Consider the following 23,339-nt stretch of genomic DNA (forward strand, 5'->3'; position numbering starts at 1 on the left):
CATTTAAAAGGGAAACATAAGGGCGATCATAAGTAAAAAGACCCCTAGCCTATAAGTCGTTTTATGGAATAGCCTATCTTAAACTGACCAGCTATATGTTTTTCTTTCCCTTATTTATTATTTTATTTATTTGTTAATTTATTTATTTGTTTGGCGAATGTACTTGTGTGCGACTGGAAAACTAGTGTAATGGCAGCACGGCATCTTTACCAGACTCGGGCAAAGTCTGCCTCTCTTTTCACTCTGCCCGAAGCCCCAGCTGGCCCTCTTTGGCCCAAGGTATTCGGTGGGCCGAAAAAGGCCAGCCGCCCTGAGGAAGTCCCGCTTTGGCCCGATCAGGCGCGGAAGTGACAGTGGAAACTCGACTGGCCCTGGCTTGCTCGCGGCTAATGTCTTCACTCTGAAAAATTCAGAGGGCAATTCAGTTCGATCAGAGGTCTTTTAAGAAGTTAACACTACATTAATGGGGAGGGATGAGACAGGAGTAAGAAATTCTTGAATGCATTGGTCATTCGATTGAATGATTTCTTGATTCCTCCAAGATATAACTGAGTCATGTTCTTAAAGTCAGGGCAAACTTAATATAACAGGGTGTTTGAGTGAAGTAATAATGAAAAAGTTGATGTTCTCTGTATGCAATGAGCCAGATTGGAGTGTGAGATTTGGAGTGATGAAATCAACTTTTTCAGTCTCTAGGGGGCCTCCATCTAGCGCCGAGACTGAAAGAGGAGAGTGACAATTGGTTAGGGGAATTTCACAGTCCATAAAGTTGCCTGCAGCTCCTGAGTCTACCATAATGCATGTGTATTAAACAACTGGGGTGTGTAATAGTGATGAGAACTTCTAAACTGGTGTTATCAAAGGATTGTTTGACAGTTAAACTCACCACAGGATTTCTATTCGGGGGTCTGACAGAACATAGACTCTTGATATGACGGGGAGGTCAGTGAGTCTGTTGGGGCGTAGTGAGTGAATGAGGTAATCAATTCAAATGGGAATATCAATTGGAAAAGATGCTTCCCCTCCTCTCTACATGCTATTTCTGCTTGCAGTTTATGATTCAACCAACAGCAAAATAAAGTTATCAGAGTATCTTTTAGCCACCCAGTCTGAGTCAAAGAATGCGGAAATGAAGAGCGTAATCAGCAGCTTTACAGAAGCCTTGACGAATAGACAGGTTTTCCTATGGTGCATCCCTTTCTTCTTCAGGATGTTCAAAAACATTTTGAAAGTGGTGAAGGAAATCATCAAACATTAAGAAAGTGGGCGTGGAAGTGAAATCCTTCCATATTGCTGTGGCCCAGTCAAGAGCTCTACTCGTGAGTAATGAACACACAAAGGAAATTCTCCCACTCTCAGTGGGGTATAATGCTGGTTGTTGAGCATTGCAAGAGTACATTTTTGTAAAAACTCCTTACATTTGGTGAGTGTTCCATCAAAGTTAGGATTTGACGAGTTCCTCTATGAAAGATGTCTTCTGTTATAATGGTTGATCAGACTGAAGATCCATTTGCAACTATTTATTAGTAATCACAAAGATGTAAACATGATAGATAATAGGCTGTCATCAAAGTCACAGAGTATGAGAATCCGGACCCTTTGAGTGAGACAAGCAGAGCCATTAAACTAACAATTATCAGTAGTATTCGTAGAAATACAGACCAAGGCCATGGGCAGGTGGCTAGCAGAGAAAGTGAAAAACAGGCTGGGGTCGTAGGCAGGCTGATAACAGTCATTGTCAAATATAGACAAGTTTCCGAGGCAGGCAGCAAACAGGCAAAATGAGGTAAACAATCAAGTTTGGAACAGGCAGACAAAGGCATACCCAGAGAGCATACAAATGTTTGCCACTTTAGGCAGTTATGCAGCACTGGTGGTCTTCCCTCAACCCAGACAAAATGAATGTGAGCCTGAAGTGGCCCACCTGTACAATGGCAAAAGTGGGCCAAAGATTCCAATTCATATATGGGACATTTAAGGCAAAGATTTGGCCTTAATGGCTAAATGTAATTTGAATGTGAGCCTAATGTGGCCCATGTGAAAAAATGGTAAATTTGGCCCAAATGATGGAGGACAAATGTGGGCCACAGTTGGCAAAAATGTGGCTTAGTCATTTAAGGGTAATCTAGGTCTAAACCCAAAGTGGCTCACATGTGTAGGTGCAAATGTGGCCTAGTTAACTTAATGGCCCGTTTCCACTGAGTGGTACGGTACGGTTCGGTTTGGTTTGGTACGAACCGTACCGTACCACTTTTTCGGCACCCTTTCGAAAGGGTACCAAAGACGAGAAAGGGTACTAAAAGGCGGAGCTAGACGCGCAGCTGAACGCTATTGGTTTACAGAGATACGTCATTCGCTTACGCAACAAGCCAGAATGAAAACAAAAAACCCGCCATGTTTGAAATACACAGCCGACGAGCCGAGACATTACAGCGGAATGATTTATACATATAATAACGAGCCATGGTCGACCTGGGCTCAAACAAACCTTGTCGTCGTCTTGATAAACAGCCACAAAGCCAAGAAGAAGAGCAGATTTACCCTGTGCCCCGTAGTTTTTTACGAGGCAGTCTGAGGCGCGAGCGGTTTCGCTTTCTTGCTAGCGCTCGCGTGTCTCTAACATTATATCTGAAATAACAAACTTCTTGAGCTGATGATAATTACCTGCGCTTGATTATTAATGTGCTTTTAAAACCCGACCCTGTCAGACACTGACAAACGCGAGAGTGAAGCGTGAAGAAACAAAGGAGAAGCCGGAAAAAAAGGAGCACATTATTATTTCAGCAAACATGAACAAAATGCCATGATTAACTAACTTATTATCTTCACCTTTTGGACTATTATGAACTCAGATTGACGGAATTACTGTCTAACAGAGGCTACGTGTGCTGCGGAAGATTACAGACACAGATGAGAGGTTTTCACTGACTAGGCTATAATTTGTATTGTTTTGAACCTAAATACGGACGAAAATGTCTGCTGTGTGTATTTCTTCTGTAGTTGGTAACATTTCGGAGACTGTAAGGGGCTGTATGCGTCTATATATGTTCATTTATTTAGATATTTAATATAATTACAGACGTTACAGTAGGCTGTTTCGCACTATCATTGATCTGCAGTTATAATCAACTCATGTTCATTGAAAAATTACTAATAAACATTTATACACAAGCATTTATGTGTATGAAGCATCTGTTTTGTGAGAAGTGCTTTTCATATGATATTTAAGTGACCCATACAGCTTTATTGTAGACATTTCCTCGAGCGAGAATGACGTGGACTGAAACTGTCTGTCATACACCACGCCCACCAAAAGGGTACCCTTGTTAGTGGAAACGCAAGCCTGATAAAGGTGACCCGTACCAAACCGAACCAAACCGTACCGTACCGGTCAGTGGAAACGAGCCATAAGACATATGTGGGCCACTTTTGGTAAATATTTGGCACAGTAAGCATTGGCTAATGCGGCTGTAAGCCTAAAGTAGTGTGGAGAAAATATGGCAAATGTGGCCCAATTATTTTAAAACATATGTGGGCCACTTTTGGCAAATATTCAGCACAGTAAACTCAATCTAATGTGTCTGTTAGCCTATAGTGGCCCAGAGAAGATATGGCAAATGTGGCCCAGTTATTTTAAAACATATGTGGGCCACTTTTGGTAAACATGAACCACATGAATTTTGCTAGCTAGGCAGGGGGGCAGTGCAAGTGTCCAACTGGTAACACAGTCAGAGCGACACCACTTTCCAAAAATATAGGCTGAAACACCTATTTCCAATGAGCCTGGGTTGGAAATGTTTTTGCACTTTGAGTAAAGTGAACCTTCAACAATTTAAATTGATTGAACACAATTTAGAAAGACTGATTTAGATGTTTTTCTGACGATTTAGAAAGAGAAGTCTGTGTTTGTGCATTTTAACAAATATGCTTTTCTTTCTCTTTATTCTGTCTGCCAGGCAATGCAGTATATGAGTCTTCTCCCCGAGCAAAGACAACCTGTGGCTGGCACTGAAGGATCATTATATCGCCACAAGCAACTGACAAGACAGCTTCCTGCCTATGATCATGACCCTGCATACTGCCACAGCCTGTCTGAGGCTGAGCTGAAAGTTATGGCTCAGTTTGTAAAATCTTTTAAGGAGGAATCCTTAGGAGTAGGAGAAGTTGCCTTGCCTGGAGAAAAAAGTACTACCAAGAAGAATGAAAAGATTTCCCAAGAACAGCCAGATCCACCCCTAATGGAGCAAATCCCTGATGGAGCAGTACAGTCTCCTCTCAGCAATGAGACTGAATATGTGAGTTTAGTGAAGAATTTGGAAATAACTAAATGTTAAAGATGTAATATCTATTTACAAAGGTGTAGCATTACAATTGCCTTAATTGCCAATTGCTTTAAGATCCAGGCAATAAAACACAATTCGCCCACCCCTAAACATATATATATATATATATATATATATATATATATATATATATATATATATATATATATATATATATATATATATATATATATACACACACACACACATAAATAAAATAAATAAAATGTCACAAAAATTTAGTTGTAAGTGTCACAACACTTAGACAGAGAGGATCCAAATGCAAGTCTTTAATGAATTGCTGAATGTAACAAAGAGAGTCACAGGCCACAACCAAAACATAAAAAGGACAGCGAAAGAGACTAGGGAACAGATGGGGGGACCGGAGTAGGCGGATTAATGGCCGTATGAAAAACGGTCTTCAATTTAGAGACATGAAAAACGGGATGAATTCTCCTGTACGCTGGAGGAAGTTTGAGGCGGACTGCCACCGGACTATTGATTTTGATGACAGAAAACGGGCCAATGAATTTAGGTGCAAGTTTATTACATACGGTACGGAGATGGATATTTCTAGATGAAAGCCACACTTTTTGACCGACAATGTAAACGGGAGGCTTAGACCGGTGGCGATTGGCTTTAGCCTTGGTGTGCAAACCTACTTGAAGGAGGGTCTGTCTGGCCCTGTTCCAAGTACGTTGACACCTCTGGACAAAGGCGTGGGCGGAGGGAACCGCGACTTCAGATTCCAGACTGGGAAAAGCAGGTGGCTGGTACCCTAGACTACACTCAAATGGAGAGAGGCCCGTGGCAGACACTGGTAATGAGTTATGTGCATACTCAACCCATGAGAGCTGCTGGCTCCAGGAGGATGGATTCTGAGAGACTAAACATCGTAACATACGTTCAAGATCTTGGTTGGCTCTCTCCGTTTGACCGTTACTCTGAGGGTGGAAACCAGAAGAAAGACTAACAGTCGCCCCCAGTAAATGACAAAACTCTCCAAAATTTAGAGATGAACTGAGGCCCCCTGTCAGAAACCACATCTGTCGGGAGGCCATGAATACGAAAGACATGGTCAATGACAGCAACCGCTGTCTCTCTGGCTGATGGTAATTTGGGCAGAGGAATAAAGTGAGTGGCTTTCGAAAACCGGTCCACTACGGTCAAAATCACCGTATTCCCGTTGGAGGGGGGAAGACCTGTAACGAAATCTAGCGCAATATGGGACCAGGGTCTCGATGGCACTGACAGCGGCTGAAGAAGTCCAGCGGGGGGGGCGATTGGAAGTCTTAGAAACAGCGCAAACTGAGCAAGCCAACACAAAATCTCTTATGTCACGAGCCATAATTGGCCACCAGAATCGTTGTTTGATTAGAGACAAGGTACGACTCACCCCGGGATGACAGGCCAACTTGGAAGAGTGACCCCAACGGATGACGTCAGACCATAATTCCTCTGGCACAAATAAACGACCCGGTGGGCATCCAGGCGGAGGCGTTACCCCTTCTAAGGCCATGCGGACCCTCGACTCGATCTCCCAGGTGACAGCAGAGATAAAAAGTCTGCGTGGCACAATGGCTTCAGGAGATGATGCATGCTCGGAGTGATCAAAAATTCGAGACAGTGCGTCAGGTTTAACATTCTTAGAACCTGGTCGGTACGAGATGGAAAAATCGAAACGTCCGAAAAATAAAGCCCACCGCGCCTGCCTAGAGTTCAGTCTTTTGGCGGATTGGATGTACTCCAGATTTTTATGATCGGTCCAAACGATAAAGGGAACCCCCGAACCCTCTAGCCAATGACGCCACTCTTCCAACGCAAGCTTGACAGCCAGCAGTTCTCGATTACCAATATCATAATTTCGTTCTGCATTGTTTAGACGATGTGAAAAATACGCGCAGGGATGCATCTTGCCGTCCGAGGAAGAGCGCTGGGACAGGATAGCACCGACCCCCACCTCTGATGCGTCAACCTCCACCACGAACTGCCGTGATGGATCAGGGGCAATGAGAATGGGTGCTGAAACAAAGCAGCTTTTCAGACGGTCAAACGCAACTTGCGCTGCATTGGACCACCTGAACGGAGTCTTGATGGAGGTTAAGGCAGTCAGAGACACGGCGAGCTGGCTGAAGTTGCGAATGAAACGCCGGTAAAAATTGGCAAAACCAAGAAACCTCTGCAGGGCCTTGCGGGAGTCTGGGGTTGGCCAATCTACCACAGCCTGAACTTTCTCTGGATCCATGCGCATCCCCTCGACCGACACGATATGTCCCAGAAAAGGAACAGACTGTGCATGAAATACGCATTTCTCCGCCTTGACATAAAGCCCATTCTCTAGCAGCCTCTGAAGCACTCGCCTGACGTGTTGAATATGTTCCTGGAGAGAATGGGAAAATATCAGTATGTCATCCAGGTAAACTTCTGTTCCTTTCGTGGGACTCAGGTGGCGTCTCTGGCCTTTCGTGGGACTCAGGTGGCAGCTCTGAAAAGTCACACGACTCTGGCAGCACTGGGAAGTCACACGGCTCTGGCAGCACTGGGAAGTCACACGGCTCTAGCAGCACTGGGAAGTCACATGGCTCTGGCAGCACTGGGAAGTCACACGGCTCTGGCAGCACTGGGAAGTCACACGGCTCTAGCAGCACTGGGAAGTCACACGGCTCTGGCAGCACTGGAAAGTCACACGGCTCTGGCAGCCACTTATGTAACTCAGGTGGTGGCTCCGGCTTTTCGTGGGACTCAGGTGGCGGCTCTGGCCTTTTGTGGGACTCAGCTGGCGGCTCTGGAAAGTCACACGACTCTGGCAGCACTGGGAATTCACACGGCTCTAGCAGCACTGGGAAGTCACACGGCTCTGGCAACCATTCATGTAACTCAGGTGGCGACTCTGGCCATTCGTGGGACTCAGGTGGCGGCTCTGGCCTTTCGTGGGACTCAGGTGGCGGCTCTGGCCTTTCGTGGGACTCAGGTGGTGGCTCTGGCTTTTCGTGGGACTCAGGTGGCGGCTCTGGAAAGTCACACGACTCTGGCAGCACTGGGAAGTCACACGGCTCTAGCAGCACTGGGAAGTCACACGGCTCTGGCAACCATTCATGTAACTCAGGTGGCGACTCTGGCCATTCGTGGGACTCAGGTGGCGGCTCTGGCCTTTCGTGGGACTCAGGTGGCGGCTCTGGAAAGTCACACGACTCTGGCAGCACTGGGAAGTCACACGGCTCTAGCAGCACTGGGAAGTCACACGGCTCTAGCAGCACTGGGAAGTCACATGGCTCTGGCAACCATTCATGTAACTCAGGTGGCGGCTCCGGCCTTTCGTGGGACTCAGGTGGCGGCTCCGGCCTTTCGTGGGACTCAGGTGCCGGCTCTGGCCTTTCGTGGGACTCAGGTGCCGGCTCTGGCCTTTCGTGGGACTCAGGTGGCGGCTCTGGCCTTTCGTGGGACTCAGGTGGCGGCTCTGGAAAGTCACACGACTCTGGCAGCACTGGGAAGTCACACGGCTCTAGCACCACTGGGAAGTCACACGTCTCTAGCAGCACTGGGAAGTCACATGGCTCTGGCAACCATTCATGTAACTCAGGTGGCGGCTCCGGCCTTTCGTGGGACTCAGGTGGCGGCTCCGGCCTTTCGTGGGACTCAGGTGGCGGCTCCGGCCTTTTGTGGGACTCAGGTGGCGGCTCTGGCCTTTCGTGGGACTCAGGTGGCGGCTCTGGCCTTTAGTGCGACTCAGGTGGCGGCTTTGGCCTTTCGTGGGACTCAGGTGGCGTCTCTGGCCTTTCGTGGGACTCAGGTGGCGGCTCTGGCCTTTCGTGGGACTCAGGTGGCGGCTCTGGCCTTTTGTGGGACTCAGGTGGCGGCTCTGGAAAGTCACACGACTTTGGCAGCACTGGGAAGTCACATGGCTCTAGCAGCACTGGGAAGTCACACGGCTCTGGCAACCATTCATGTAACTCAGGTGGCGACTCTGGCCTTTCGTGGGACTCAGGTGGCGGCTCTGGAAAGTCACACGACTCTGGCAGCACTGGGAAGTCACACGGCTCTAGCAGCACTGGGAACTCACACGGCTCTGGCAACCATTCATGTAACTCAGGTGGCGGCTCTTGTCTTTCGTGGAACTCAGGTGGCGGCACTGGGAATTCACACAGCTCTGCCAGCACTGGAAAGTCACATGGCTCTAGCTGCACTGGGAAGTCACGCGGCTCTGGCAACCATTCATGTAACTCAGGTGGCGGCTCCGGCCTTTCGTGGGACTCAGGTGGCGGCTCCAGCCTTTCGTGGGACTCAGGTGGCAGCTCCGGCCTTTCATGGGACTCAGGTGGCAGCTCCGGCCTTTCGTGAGACTCAGGTGGCAGCTCCGGCCTTTCGTGGGACTCAGGTGGCAGCTCCGGCCTTTCGTGGGTCTCAGGTGGCAGCTCCGGCCTTTCGTGGGACTCAGGTGGCAGCTCCGGCCTTTCGTGGGACTCAGGCGGCAGCTCCGGCCTTTCGTGGGACTCAGGCGGCAGCTCCGGCTTTTCGTGGGACTCAGGCGGCAGCTCCGGCCTTTCGTGGGACTCAGGTGACAGCTCAGACCTTTCATGGGACTCAGGTGGCGGCACTGGGAATTCGCACGACTCTGGCAGCACTGGAAAGTCACATGGCTCTAGCAGCACTGGGAAGTCACGCGGCTCTGGCAACCATTCATGTAACTCAGGTGGCGGCTCCGGCCTTTCGTGGGACTCAGGTGGCGGCTCCAGCCTTTCGTGGGACTCAGGTGGCAGCTTCGGCCTTTCATGGGACTCAGGTGGCAGCTCCGGCCTTTCGTGAGACTCAGGTGGCAGCTCCGGCCTTTCGTGGGACTCAGGTGGCAGCTCCGGCCTTTCGTGGGTCTCAGGTGGCAGCTCCGGCCTTTCGTGGGACTCAGGTGGCAGCTCTGGCCTTTCGTGGGACTCAGGCGGCAGCTCCGGCCTTTCGTGGGACTCAGGCGGCAGCTCCGGCCTTTCGTGGGACTCAGGCGGCAGCTCCGGCCTTTCGTGGGACTCAGGCGGCAGCTCCGGCCTTTCGTGGGACTCAGGCGGCAGCCCCGACTTTTCGTGGGACTCAGGCGGCAGCTCCGGCTTTTCGTGGGACTCAGGCGGCAGCTCCGGCCTTTCGTGGGACTCAGGTGACAGCTCAGGCCTTTCATGGGACTCAGGTGGCGGCACTGGGAATTCGCACGACTCTGGCAGCACTGGGAAATCACACAGCTCTAGCAGCACTGGGAAGTCACATGGCTCTGGCAACCATTCATGTAACTCAGGTGGCAGCTGCGGCCTTTAGTGGGACTCAGGTGGCGCCTCCGATATTTCTGGCTGTAAGGGACAATCAAGCAGCACAGAAGGATTTTTTATTACAGACTGTGGACTTAACCTTCGGAGGTAAGCACAGCGTTTGAGTCTAGCTTTCCCCCTCTTACTTGTGGATTGAACAGCAGGTCTATTCGCCACAAGATCCTGCTGATCACTTCCCACCCTGCATTGCTGAGGGTATTCCTCCTCCACATAAGTGATGAGAAGGGAGAGTAAGAGTGCAAACTCATTATACAAATATAGACCCCAGTCTGCATCAAATTCTGGCATATTAGAACGGACTGGATAGACAGTCCTCCTTGGAAGAACATCATCAAACACAAATCGTCCATACTGCATCTTGGAGCCAGTAGCAAAAACTTCTTCACATAATGCTCAATAGAACGATTACCTTGTTGTAAGCGCATAATCTCTCCATCTGCTGAATCCATATTGATGGAGTCTTTCTGTCACGGGGCGATGATGAGACGAGGACAAAAGTGCAGTTTTAATTATACAGTCTTCATGAAGTCTTACAAAGTATCAAATAAACAAACAGAAAAAACAAACAAAACTCAAACAAGACTCTGGAACATCAACATAACATCCACATGACATACAAAGACTCCATAATGAACTCACATACTTAAGATGTATTTATAGTCCAAACAATTCATGATAACGGGTTTCAGCTGTGTGTGTGATTAATGAAAATGGAGTCCAGTGTGTGCAAAGCGGAATGTAGGGAATCGAACTCGGGTCGCCGTTAGCACCAGAGTGCATGTGTTGACACACTAACCACTACACACCTGGTGCGGACACCATTCAAGATTTTTTTAAATTAAAGTTTGATGCATCACTCGCTTTTGTTCATATCTCGGACAGTTTTACGTATTAAAGTAAAATATCAATGACAAAATAAAATGGGCTGCTCTACAATTATATTTTTTTATCATGGCAAGAATAAAAGCAAAAAAATATTTTACTATTTTTTTAGAATTTAAATTTATAAAATTATTAAATTTATTTTGCCCACTCAACAAATCACATATTACTGTCTGGCTAGTTTCCATCCTCTACTTATAAGCTAAAAAGGAAATAATGGTCCAACAATCATGTCCATTATCACCAATAAAGCCTAGAAATTGGGCATCAGTATACTGTAAACCGATAGGTTCAAATATTATTTTCCAGTTATCAAAGACATAATTTGTTACTTAAATTTAGTTTGTAGCTATTACATTGTTTTAAGTTCAAAATTATACATCAGTGTAAAACATATAAATGGTGGAAGAACATATTCTGTAAAACTAAAACCACATGGGTCTCCACTTTTGCCATGGTATCTTTTTTTGTTTAAACAAACTTATCCCTCAGGTTTATCCAAACTTTTTAACAAAACACTTTCATCCTTTCCATGGTTGTTGCAATTTCTAGCCAAGAATTATTGGTCATCTGGTTATCTCTTTGATGATCACGCATGGTCGGATCGTTAAGATGTCTGTACAGTCGTACCTGTTTCAGACAAAAGTTCTTTATTCAGCTCAAATCAAATGTGGCACTGTGCGAACTGTTCACCCGAAATCATGTCGCGCGCACCCAAAGCAAACCTCTGCAAACACAGCGATGACGTCACATTTGCCGCGTGCACTCAATAACAGAAAGCCGATTGGCTATTGCATGCTGGTCTTACTTGTAGTTGTAATACCGCAAATTACATTAGGACTAGTGAAATAAAGAACTACAACACCATGAAAACCAAGCAACAACAGCAAAAAAAGGAATTTAAATGAACATCAGATGTAGCGTTACATGGACATCAGAAAAATAAGACCTGTGCAAAAATATTTAAGACCTAGAACAGCAAATTTAAGACTTTTTTAAGGCCTAAAATTTAGATTTTTAAATTGTTGACTTTTTAAGACCAAGCAGAAATCCTGTGTAAGCCGTATGGCACAGCAGAGGGCAGGTTTCAGTCACTTATTTTATGTGCTTTTTGTATATGCACATTAAAAATGTTGATGGAAACACCATGATTTGCATACATTTGAAAATGTGTGTGAGTGGACAAACTAGCAGGCTGAGCACATTGTAAAACATCTAAAGTGTTATTTTATTACATTATTAATGACCTCCAGAATTGTCAAAAGTGTCTGCACTCCGTGTCTCGTGCCTTCAAACGCCAGCGCGCGTTCACTGCGTGTCAGGATTGCCTTCTGAGGTGCAAGTCATATATTAAATGAAGATAATATATTCACGCAGCTTCTCCTACCGCAGCAAATTCAGTTTTTACTTTTGATATTTGTCGCCAGTTAATCAGAAAGTGGCAATTTTGTTCTCTTTGACTAGTTGGACGGAAATGCTGCTTTATTCGCACGCCTTCTATGCAATATTCCAGTTTTGGGCATACATTTAATTAGTATTTTTAGATGATAATATAGCTATTCACACTGCATCAGCACTGCTGCCGCCTTTCTTCCCTATGTACCTGTAGGTAAACAGCTCCCCCGGGTGTGGCCATGGGCATTCCCTCTGCTATTTCTTCCTCATTTCTGCGCTCTTCAGATTCATTGTTGCTGTCTTGAATCTCCTTATGTCAATCTATAACTTTGTGACTGTATGATGACGGTCAGCTCATGTAAATCTGCAGTAGTCTGAACTTGTTTTTCGGTTCAAATAATGTACCAGGCTTTTCATTGGTCCGTTAAGATGAGATTTTTTTATTGGCTACCGAAGTCAGTGGTTGAAATATAATTTTTTTTACAGTACTCTGTAACGAATTGTGATTTTAAAAGTAACGAAGTAAATTACTCAGCTTAATTTGTACTCAAGTACAAGTAAAATTACAGACTTAAAATTATACTCATAAAAGTACAAATACCCCAAAAATGTACTTAATTACAGTAACGTGAGTAGTTTGTTACCTTCACCACTGCGGATGACCTACTACTTCCGGCGAGATTCTCAAGTGTGCATGCGATGGACGCTACGGTATCCCACAGCGAGAGAATTCATGAATGGGAGTAAAGCGACGTAACTGACGCGAGTAGGTCACTTGAGATGACAAAATGACAGATGTAATACATCCGAGTTCTATACATGCTTCTCACATTCATATTCACATTTATAACATACTTTTATAACAGTCAAGTAGTAAATTTGAATTTAAATACAATACCTACCGATAGGGTTGGGTATCGTTTGGGGTTATTTCGATACCGGTGCTAAATCGATACTTTTCAAACAGTAGGGGTGCGAAAACGGTGCCTGAACCGATACATTTGAGTCACAAAATTATGGTGGATGACTCTAGAAAAATCTTTTATTTGACAAAATCTTTAAAAAAAAAATATTTTTAATAAAAGAATATAATTAAAGTTTAAAGTAAACATCAATTCATAATTTATATATTTGAATTACATTAATATAATTCCTTTGATCATTTGTTGGTTAGCTTGAGTTTAAGATTTCCATTATGAAAATACATTAGCTTTCTATTAAGGCTTGTGTCTATATTTACATGGTTATCAGTAATCTAATGATCTGCCTTAATCTGAATAAGACAATAATATGATCAAGGTGCTAACATGACAAGGGTAAAATGTTATATATAACTAGTAAAATGTTATGCACTGACTGTCACCATGGGAAAGATAAAAAAGTAGATATTAGAAATTAGTTAGTTAAACTATTATGTTTAAAAATGTGTTGTAAATAAATTATGTGTTGAAGACGGAAATAAAAAATGAATGAAAGCAAAACTGAATGAGTTGAATATGACTTACATGAGCGTGACTAAAACTACATTTGATCAATGTTACATCAGTTCTTTTATACTTGCCGACTGTTCGAAAATTCAAAACTGCATTTCCTAACGTAAAACTATGTACACTAGATTTCTGATTAATAATGGTCTCTGCATAGACGAGCACCTCCTATAATAAAACTGACAGAGAGAGCAAGTGCACGCGGGAGCGAGTGCCAGAGAGACACCTAGCACACAGAGAAAGGCCTCGTTCGTATCTCTGCAGTCTGCCACTGATGGCTGATCTCGCTTCTTCGTGGCATTTTGACACACAAAAAAATACAAGCTTGTTGACACAGGGACTGGTAGAAGAGTGCTCTTTTAATGTAATTTGATACCGCACGTTAAATGGAAAGAAAAAATCACCAAATGCGCTGTACTGAATGCGTCCATTCCCTATAAGCAACAAGAACAAACGCCTGACCGTATTCCTCAAAGTTGTTTAGGATTAAATGTTTAGAGATGGATTGACAACGTGTACCTATGTGTGCCTCTGATGCACCCCTTGATGCTTCTTACGTTCTTGTCGCAGGCACCGAAATTCATATGCTGATTTGATCCGGTACATACCGGTTACAAATGTACTGGTGCTCTAATGGCACCGGGTTTCGGTACCCAACCCTACCTACCGAGAAGTAGGAGGTTTCGGACGCATATACTTTTATTATATAATATAATACTTTTACTTTTTTACTTTTAATACTTTTATATATATAATATATATATATTCATTCATTTTCTTTTCGGCTTAGTCCCTTTATTAATCTGGGGTCGCCACAGCGCAATAAACTGGCAACTTATTCAGCATATGTTTTTACGCATCAGATGCACTTCCAGCTGCAACCCATCACTGGGAAACATGCATACACACAAACTCACACTCATACACTACATTGTATGATTATTATGATGACAAATTATCCATATTTTTTTCCATATTTCAGTATAGTTCAAACAAACAAACAAACAAACAAACAAACAAAAAAAAAAAACACCAAGAGTAGTTAAATCTGGTATTCCAGCACAAATGTTAAACACTTCTCTTGCATGCAATAGGCAACTATTTAATCTACAAAATACATTTGAAGTGTTTTCCAGTAGATGGCAGCAATGTTTTATTAAAAGAGTCTTTTTTAGCATTATCATCTTGAGTTGAATTGAGTAACAGTCATACTTTCTAGATTGAATTTTACAGAAAATGTGGCAATTTTAATTTACTAACTATAGGCAGTTACTATAGGTTACTAATACTGTAGGTTACAGTGTCTATGTTACTATTTCTATTAGTATGTCTATTGGTTATTGATAAAATGATCCACACTGATCAGAGAGGATTTATTCCAAATTTTCTTTTCAAATCTTAAACTTTTAAAATAATTGTAATCTCATCGCTTCACTTCTTTGTTAACCTGCCTTTGATATGTTCCTCTATACCTCTATCCTTTATTCTCCATCTGTTTGTTTTTCAGTATTGCAATGGATGTGGGCAGTTAGCACCTATGGAAAAACCTGTGGTGTATGCTGACAGAGCTGGATACATGAGACTGTGGCATCCTGCCTGCTTCGTATGCTGTGAGTGTGGTGAGGCTCTGGTGGATCTTATTTACTTTTGGAAAGAAGGAACACTGCTGTGTGGACGCCATTACTGCCAGAGCATCAGACCTCGCTGCCTGGGCTGCGATGAGGTAAAAATAAATCAATTTTTAGACTTTATTTTGGTCGAGCTTAGGTTCTGTGTAGATTCATTTTATTTGCAATACTACTAAGCACATTGAAATAAAAAATATTTTTAATCTACACACGCATATGATTAATACACTAATATATATTTGACAAAATCACTGTATCTGGAGTTTTGGAATATGCTGAGCATGAGTATATACTGTAGGAGGAAATAGGAGTAGCTCAGAGGGCAATATAAATTAAATTTAAAGGAAATTTTTAAAAAGTACTCTTTACGAACATTCAAATGAATTGTCCAGTGCATGAACGGCCATAACAGTTGTCTCTACAGCAGGTATTGTTGTCCAATATACTAAATATTTAAGGGTAGTAGTACGAGCTGCACTCCAAGAAATAATGCTAATTCATACCTTTAAGTCAAAATATGGACCCTTTAGGTATAATACATAACTTTAAGGTTCCACACAATACCCCATTATGACAATGTGAAAAAAGATTTTTTGAAATTGTTGCAAATTTATTAAAAATAAAAAAGCTAAAAAAAATAAATAAATAAAAAATCGCATGTACATCAGTATTCACAGCCTTTGTCAATACTCTGTTTATGCACCTTTGGCAGTAATTACAGCCTCAAGTCTTTTTGAATATGATGCCACAAGCTTGGCACACCTGTCTTTGGGAATTTTTGCCCATTCCTCTTTGCAGTACCTCTCAAGCTCTGTCAGGTTGGATGGAAAGTGACTCTGTACAGCCATTTTCAGATCCCTCCAAAGATGTTCAGTAGGATTTAGGTCTGGGCTCTGGCTGGGCCTCTCAAGGACGTTCACCGAGTTGTTGTAAAGCCACTCCATTGATATTTTGGTGGGGTGCTTTGGGTCATTGTCCTACTGGAAGATGAACCGTTGCCCCAGTCTGAGGTCAAAAGCACTTTGAAGCAGGCTTTCATTCAGGTTGTATCTCTGCATTGCTGCATTGATCTTTCCCTCAATCCTGACTAGTCTTCCAGTTCCTGCAGTTGAAAAACATCCCCACAGCATGATGCTGCCACCACCATGCTTCACTGTAGGTATAGTATTAGCCTGGTGATGAGTGGTGCTGGTTTTCTCCAGATGTAATGCCTGGCATTCACTCCAAAGAGTTCAATTTTAGTCTCATCAGACCAGAGAATTTTGTTTCTTATAGTCTGAGAGTCCTTCAGATGCCTTTTGGCAAATTCCAGGCGGGCTGCTATATGCCCTTTACAAAGGAATGGCTTCCGTCTGGCCACTCTACCATACAGGCCTGAATGGTGGATTGCTGCACAGATGGTTGACCTTCTGTAAGGTTCTCCTCTGTCCACAAAAGAATGCTGGAGCTCAGACAGAGAGACCATCGGGTTATTGATTACCTCCCTGACTAAGGCCCTTCTCCCCTGATCACTCAGCTTAGATGGCCGGCCAGCTTAAGGAAGAGTCCTGGTGGTTCCAAACATTTTCCACTTAAAGATGATGGTGGCCACTGTGCTTATTGGAACTTTCAGAGCAGCAGAAAATTTTCTGTAACCTTCCCCAGCCTTGTGCCTCGAGACAGTCCTGTCTCGGAGGTCTACAGACAATTCCTTTGTCTTCATGCATGGTTTGTGCTTCGACATGCACTGTCAACCCTGGGACCTTATATAGACAGTTGTATGCCTTTTCAAATCATGTCCAATCAACTGAATTTACTACAGGTGAACTCCATTTAAGCTGCTAAAACATCTCAAGAATGATCAGTGGAAACAGAATGTACCTGAGCTCAATTTAGAGCTTCACAGCAAAGGTTGTGAATACTTACGTACATCTGATTTTTCAGGTTTTTTATTTGTAATAAATTTGCAACAATTTCAAATTTCAAAAAATATTTTTTTCCACATTGTCATTATGGGGTATTGTGTATAGAATTTTGAGGATATAAATGAATTTAATCCATTTTGGAATATGGCTGTAACAAAAAAAATGTGGAAAAAGTGAAGCGCTATGAATACTTTCCAGATGCACTGTATACCTACATAAACCACCACTTTTAAAGGGCAGGTTTACTTCTGAGGGTGTAGGTGTAAATAAAAATTGTCTCTATTAAAAGTTTTTTATTTTTAACCTAAACTAACACAGAAACTAATACGTAATACAAATGCATGCACATAAATATTCACATAATTTGAGGAAAGACATGTTTGAGGAACAATGTTTGAGGAAAAACATGAGGAAAGAAAAGAGTAAAATTATGTAAATCTCAACTTTTATTAGACCTAACTGAGTAAACCATCAATCATTAATTACTCTGCACTAATTCAGCATGAATCTGGGGGCATTCCAATGTGCAGTTGCTGCTGGTCTTTTTGCCACTGGAATTATGTGTTGGGAAGGCAGTTACAGCATGGTTTTGCCTATGGAGTTGAGTCTTGTTTTGAGCCTTAGTTGAATTTGAGTAGGCAAATACTACTGCAATATTAATGTCAGGACTCCCTAAGGATTTTTTCTACTGGCCCAATTGGGCTAGTGGTTCAGACTTTTACTTGTCCTGGCAAAACTGTCACTGGCCCCACCAAAAAAAAGTTCATAACTATTTCTTAGCCACATATTTTAAATAATGTGTCAGAAATAACATCTGTGAATCTAGAATTAAAATATTTAAAAAATGTTAATAAATTTATAACGAGCAAAAATTCTAAGTGTTATGCAAAGAAAAAGAGCAGTATGGAAAATGTGCAGGTATTTTATTGCAGTGCTAAATTATTTAACAAAAGGAGACTGACTTGCCAAACTGACAGCTAACTGTGCAAGTAATTCTAATTTTACTGTGCTCAGATTGTTTTGTGGACTCAAATGAATAAAGTTCACAGTGATTAGGATCAGTTTTTGAACTTTGTTCAAACTTGGTTTGTTGCAATCGCTTTCCTCAAATGGTTTGAGTTACGTTAACTTGTTGGGCTTTGCAGTGCAGTAAAACTCAAAAAGTTAAAGCAACTCAAACCGTTTGAGCAAACCGATTGCTACAAACCATTTGAGTTAAAAAAATCTATATTTGTATATATCTATCTAGTACTGTGTACTCCATTTAAGTAATTAGATAATTAAGTGTTGATTGAGCATTAATATTGTACACCTGCTGTTAACAAGCCGATTTACTGAAGAGAAACACAAAACTACAACTGATTTCAGTCACAGCATTAAATGGAATAAAAAAATTTAATTTTTCAACATTTCAGCAGAGGATCATACAACTTTACAAACAGTATCAGCAGCTTCACTTATTACTAACTTGCTTGGCTTTGTTTTTTGTCAGACGTCTACAAAAACCCTTTCCCAGACAGCACACATACATTGGGCCAACTTCGTGCTGATTTTCAAAATTTCATCGGTGCGATGTTGCTCGTGGGGCCCGGTTAACTGCCGTTTTGATCATACTTATGGACCACCAGCTGCAGCTGCTGCTGGTTTATAATAAAAACCACACACCACTCTCATTTAACTAATGTTAAAGTAAATGCATGTTTTCAAAGATTATCATTTTAAAATATAAAATAATACGACTTTCTAAGACTTTTTTACAATAATACATATACATAAACACAAAACAATACCAGGCAAACAATATTTACAGGAGTAAATAACATCATACAAATTAAAAATTATTTTCTGATAAAAACTTATTAAAGTCTGTAGTTGTGTGTTCTGTTAAATTTGTTTTTATAAATGGTATTCAACACTTTGCAATATCTCCGCTGTACTAATATCATATAAATAACATTAACAATTCTTTGTCTGAGATACACAGTTAATTTCTCAAGAAATCTCTGATGCACAACACAAAACACAGATTTTATTATATATATATATATATATATATATATATATATATATATATATATATATATATATATATATATATATATATATCTTATACTATACTAAGTTATATGTAATGTATATTATCATATATACACTGTAAAACCTAATAAGTTAAGGTAACTCAAACCATTTGAGGAAACCAATTGCAACAAACCATTTGTTCAAAAACGAATCCTAATCAGTACTGTGAACTTAATCCATTTGAGTACATGCAGCAGTTTTAGCACAGTAAAATCCAATAAATTAAGAGAACTCGAACCAATTGAGTACTGTAAAACCCAATAAGGCAACTGAAACCGTTTGAGGAAACCGATTGCTACAAACCATTTGAGTTCAAAAACTATGTATGTGAACTTGTATGTCTGTATGTGAGTAATGTGAACTTACTCCATTTAAGTTGACGTAATGAGTTAATTAAGTGATGAAGTAAGTGTTGATTGAGCATTAATAATGTAGACCTGCTGTTAGCAAGCAAAATTACTGAAGAGAAACTACAACTGACTTCAGTCACAGCATTAAAAGGAATAAAACACAATCAATCTCTCAACATTTCTAAACAACTCCACAAACAGTATTAACAGCTTTACTTATTACTAACCTAATTGAGTTTATCTTTGTCAGATTTCTACTAAAATTCTCTGAAAATAATAATTTTCTAAGTCATCAACACTGATGTGAAAGTGTTTGCTTTATAGGGCCCTTTGATTTGGACTACCTCACGTTAGTTTTTCTTTAATATATATATATATATATATATATATATATATATATATATATATATATATATATATATATATATATATATATATATATATATATATATATATATATATATATATATATATATATATTAATATAGTTATGGTATTACCCAGTTTTTCAATTAAGTATGTTAATGTTCACTTTAGATTATATTTATAATGTTGTGGTGCTGCTTTTCACATTACTGATGGATGAGTATTGAAGCATTCTCCCAGCATGCACTGCAACATGAAATATGTCACCCTCAATGAGACTCATACACTGATTCTTAATGCTTTTGTCTCTTAATTGGTTTTGATGTGAAGAAAATGTTCATTAATGTTTGTTTAGAAGCCCTAATTTAACTAAGTATAGTTAAATTAAGCATGTACTTTAGTCAATACTTCACATTCAATACCATATCATCAACTTAATTATAAATTAATTTTATAACAAGATTTATTATGATTCTGCAATTTGACCCTTTTAACCTGATAACATATTCTTCTTCTTCTTCCTCCTCCAAATTTTGAGTTAGCTACACTCATTTTATTTGATAAATTTGACTGTTGGGTTTTACAGTGCAGGAAAGATGTCTGTGGGTCGATTTTATGGGTCTGTATATTTAATCCCTTCTCCTGATACACAAAGAATTAAAACCAAATGGGAGGAAGAGTTAGATGCTTATGTTGATGAGGAAACATGGGATGATATTTGGTCTAATGCTAAGAAAATATCTATTTGTACACGTACAAGAGAAATACAATATTCACCTTATTCTTCAATGATGAAGTGCACTCGTTTTTGCGATTGTTTTAGATTTTCAGACATCTTTTTAACCCTTCTAATGTGTTTAACCCTCCTATGTGTTTAAAATGTAAAACTGATGTTGGTACTTTAACACATTGTTGTGGTCATGTAACAGATTGCAAACGTATTGGTCTTTGCTGCTGGGGAAAATAGAAAGATCTCTAACGTGCAACTGGATTTTGACGCAGATTCGTTGATTTTGGGTATACCTAATGGATGCATTTTTTCATCAGCTAATAAGAAATTGTATAATATTTTAATTTAATTTACTTTGCCACAAGAAAAAAAATATTTTACTTATTTGGATTAGTGATAAGTCTCCATCACTTAAAGCTTGGCACAAGATCATTTTTGAGTTAGTTCCCCTGGAACATCTCACCCAAGAGATGCACACAAAAAAACAAAACATATATTTTTTTTTACTGTATTCAATTTTTAATTGTAACTGAATATTAAGATTTATTTTTATTTCTCTCTCTCTCTCTCTCTCTCTCTCTCTCTCTCTCTCTCTCTCTCTCTCTCTCTCTCTCTCTCTCTCTCTCTCTCTCTCTCTCTTTTTTCTTTTTTCTTTCTTGTTCTGTGTTGATATTTTTCTTTCCATGTCTTTTGATTTATTGCTATGTCCGTATTATTGTGAAAATCCAATAAACAATTATAAAAATAAAAATAATAATCTCTGAACTTGAATGTTTTACTATTGCTGGCCATTTTAATATAATTACATTTATAATTCAGAAATCAATGCTGTAAAACACATGACGGTTTTTTAAGACTTTTGATATGTCTTAACGTGTACAGGAACCCACACACAATCATGAACACACTATAAATTTACATTACACATTATAAATTTTTTTTTTTTTTTTTTTTTTTTTTTTTACATTTTTTATTTAAAGATTTACAATGACAGAACAGTGGTATAGGTGTCTCATGTCATCATATACAATAATATAACAATCTATTGTACAATTGTCCATCTGCTAATAATTCAAGTCTTTTGTGAAGGGTAAAATTAACAAAAAATTAATAAATTAAAATAAAAATTAAATAAAAATCAAGATACATTCTCCAAAAACTCCCATAGAGGATTCCAGATATGCCAGAAATCATCAGATTTCTGACGCAAGTCATAAGTCAGTTTTTCCAAGGGTAAGAAAATGGCAACCTGATTTATCCACATATTGACAGAAGGAATGTTAGGAGAGGACCACAACAAAAGAATACATTTTCTTGCAAGATATGTACAAAAGTGTAACACAGATTCTAGTCCATGACTAAGTTGTAGAGCACTTTTACAATTCAGAAGGTAAACAGCTGGAGAAAGAGCAAAAGGTTTACCTATAATCTTCTGAACTAATTTGTGAATTTCTTTCCAGTATGTCTTAATCATGTCACAGTCCCAGAATACATGCATCACAGTACCAACATTGGAATTGCACCTCAAACAACACTGAGAAACATTAGGGAATATCTTATTTAAACGAACTGGCATTAAATAAGTTCTGTAAAAGAATTGAAAATTTTGCTCATGGTTTGATATTGTGGCCCCTTTGAAAAATATGCCAGAGCAAATAGAAAGCCATTCTTCTTCGCTAAAATTTGTTCCACAGTCTTTCTCCCATATAACTTTCAAGGAGGTAAAGGAAGCACACCCTTCATTGGATAACATTGAGTAAAAAAAAGATATCTTCCCTTTGAGGGAGAATGAAGAATACAATTGTTTTTCCATGTCAGAAAGATCAAGACGTATCCTGCCATCCTTAAAAGACGATTCTAGAAAATGTCGTAGTTGCAAAAATTTGTAAAAGTCATTATTTGGTAAATGAAATTCCTGCTTTAATAACTGAAATGATTTCAGATTCCTGTTTTCAAATATCTGATCTAATTCCAAAATGCCCTTTAGTCTCCATGATCGAAAACCAATGTTTTGAATAGCAGGGGGTAGATCAGGGTTACACGAAATAGGAGATTTTAAAGAAAGAGTGCAAGGAATATTCAAATAGTTTACCACATCTTTCCATGCCAAGAGAGTGTTTGATACTGTAAAGATGCTGAGTACAGAGTCAAGTTTATGTACACTATTAATAAACGGTAATGTACATAACAAATTTGGGGAGCTTCTCATAGATTCTATACCCAGCCACTGAGAATCCATTCTATTAAGAAACCAGTTTAACATATTTTTTATCTGGGCAGACCAAAAATATAACTGAAAATTGGGTAATGAGACCCCTCCTAATTCTCTGGGTTTCAGTAAAGTAGAAAATTTAACTCTAGGCTTTTTTTTATTCCAGATAAATTTTGATATGATTAAATGTATTTTTTTAAAGAAATCAGAGTTCAGGTAGCAGGGCAGACTTTGAAATAAAAAATTTAACCTAGGTAGAATATTCATCCTAATTACATTAATCCTGCCCATAAATGATATGGGAAGATCTGACCAGTTAGAAAGATCTTGTGTGATTTTAGAAATTAATGGGGTGTAGTTAGCTTTGAGTAAATCACACAAGTTGGGTGTAACATTTATTCCTAAATATTGAAAACCGGAGGGAGTTAAGCGGAATGGAGAATTAAAAGTATCTTCCGAGGGGACATTCAAACACAGTGCCTGAGATTTATTTAAATTAATCTTATATCCTGAAAATGTGCTATATTCTTCAATAATAGAAAGAATTGCCTTAACAGAAGGTTCAGGATATTTAACATACAGTAGAACATCGTCAGCATAGAGTGAGATACGATGCTCCTCTGATCCAATCCTAATGCCGTGTAAATTTGTACTGGCCCTTACTGCCGCTGCCAAAGG

General features: G+C 40.5%; 1 protein-coding gene across 4 annotated transcripts in view; it reads left to right on the forward strand.

Moving 5' to 3' along the window:
• The window catches only part of lmcd1 (LIM and cysteine-rich domains 1), a 79,748-nt gene that overhangs the window by 40,809 nt on the left and 15,600 nt on the right, over nt 1-23,339 (forward strand). For all 4 annotated transcript variants that reach the window (XM_056447412.1, XM_056447409.1, XM_056447411.1 and 1 more), the window contains 2 exons: nt 3,957-4,295; nt 14,900-15,115. In XM_056447412.1, the coding sequence (XP_056303387.1) occupies nt 3,957-4,295; nt 14,900-15,115 (555 nt within the window). The remainder of the gene's footprint in view (nt 1-3,956; nt 4,296-14,899; nt 15,116-23,339) is intronic.

Source organism: Danio aesculapii, chromosome 22 (genome assembly GCF_903798145.1).
Source record: "Danio aesculapii chromosome 22, fDanAes4.1, whole genome shotgun sequence".
In the NCBI taxonomy this organism is placed as follows: Eukaryota; Metazoa; Chordata; class Actinopteri; order Cypriniformes; family Danionidae; genus Danio; species Danio aesculapii.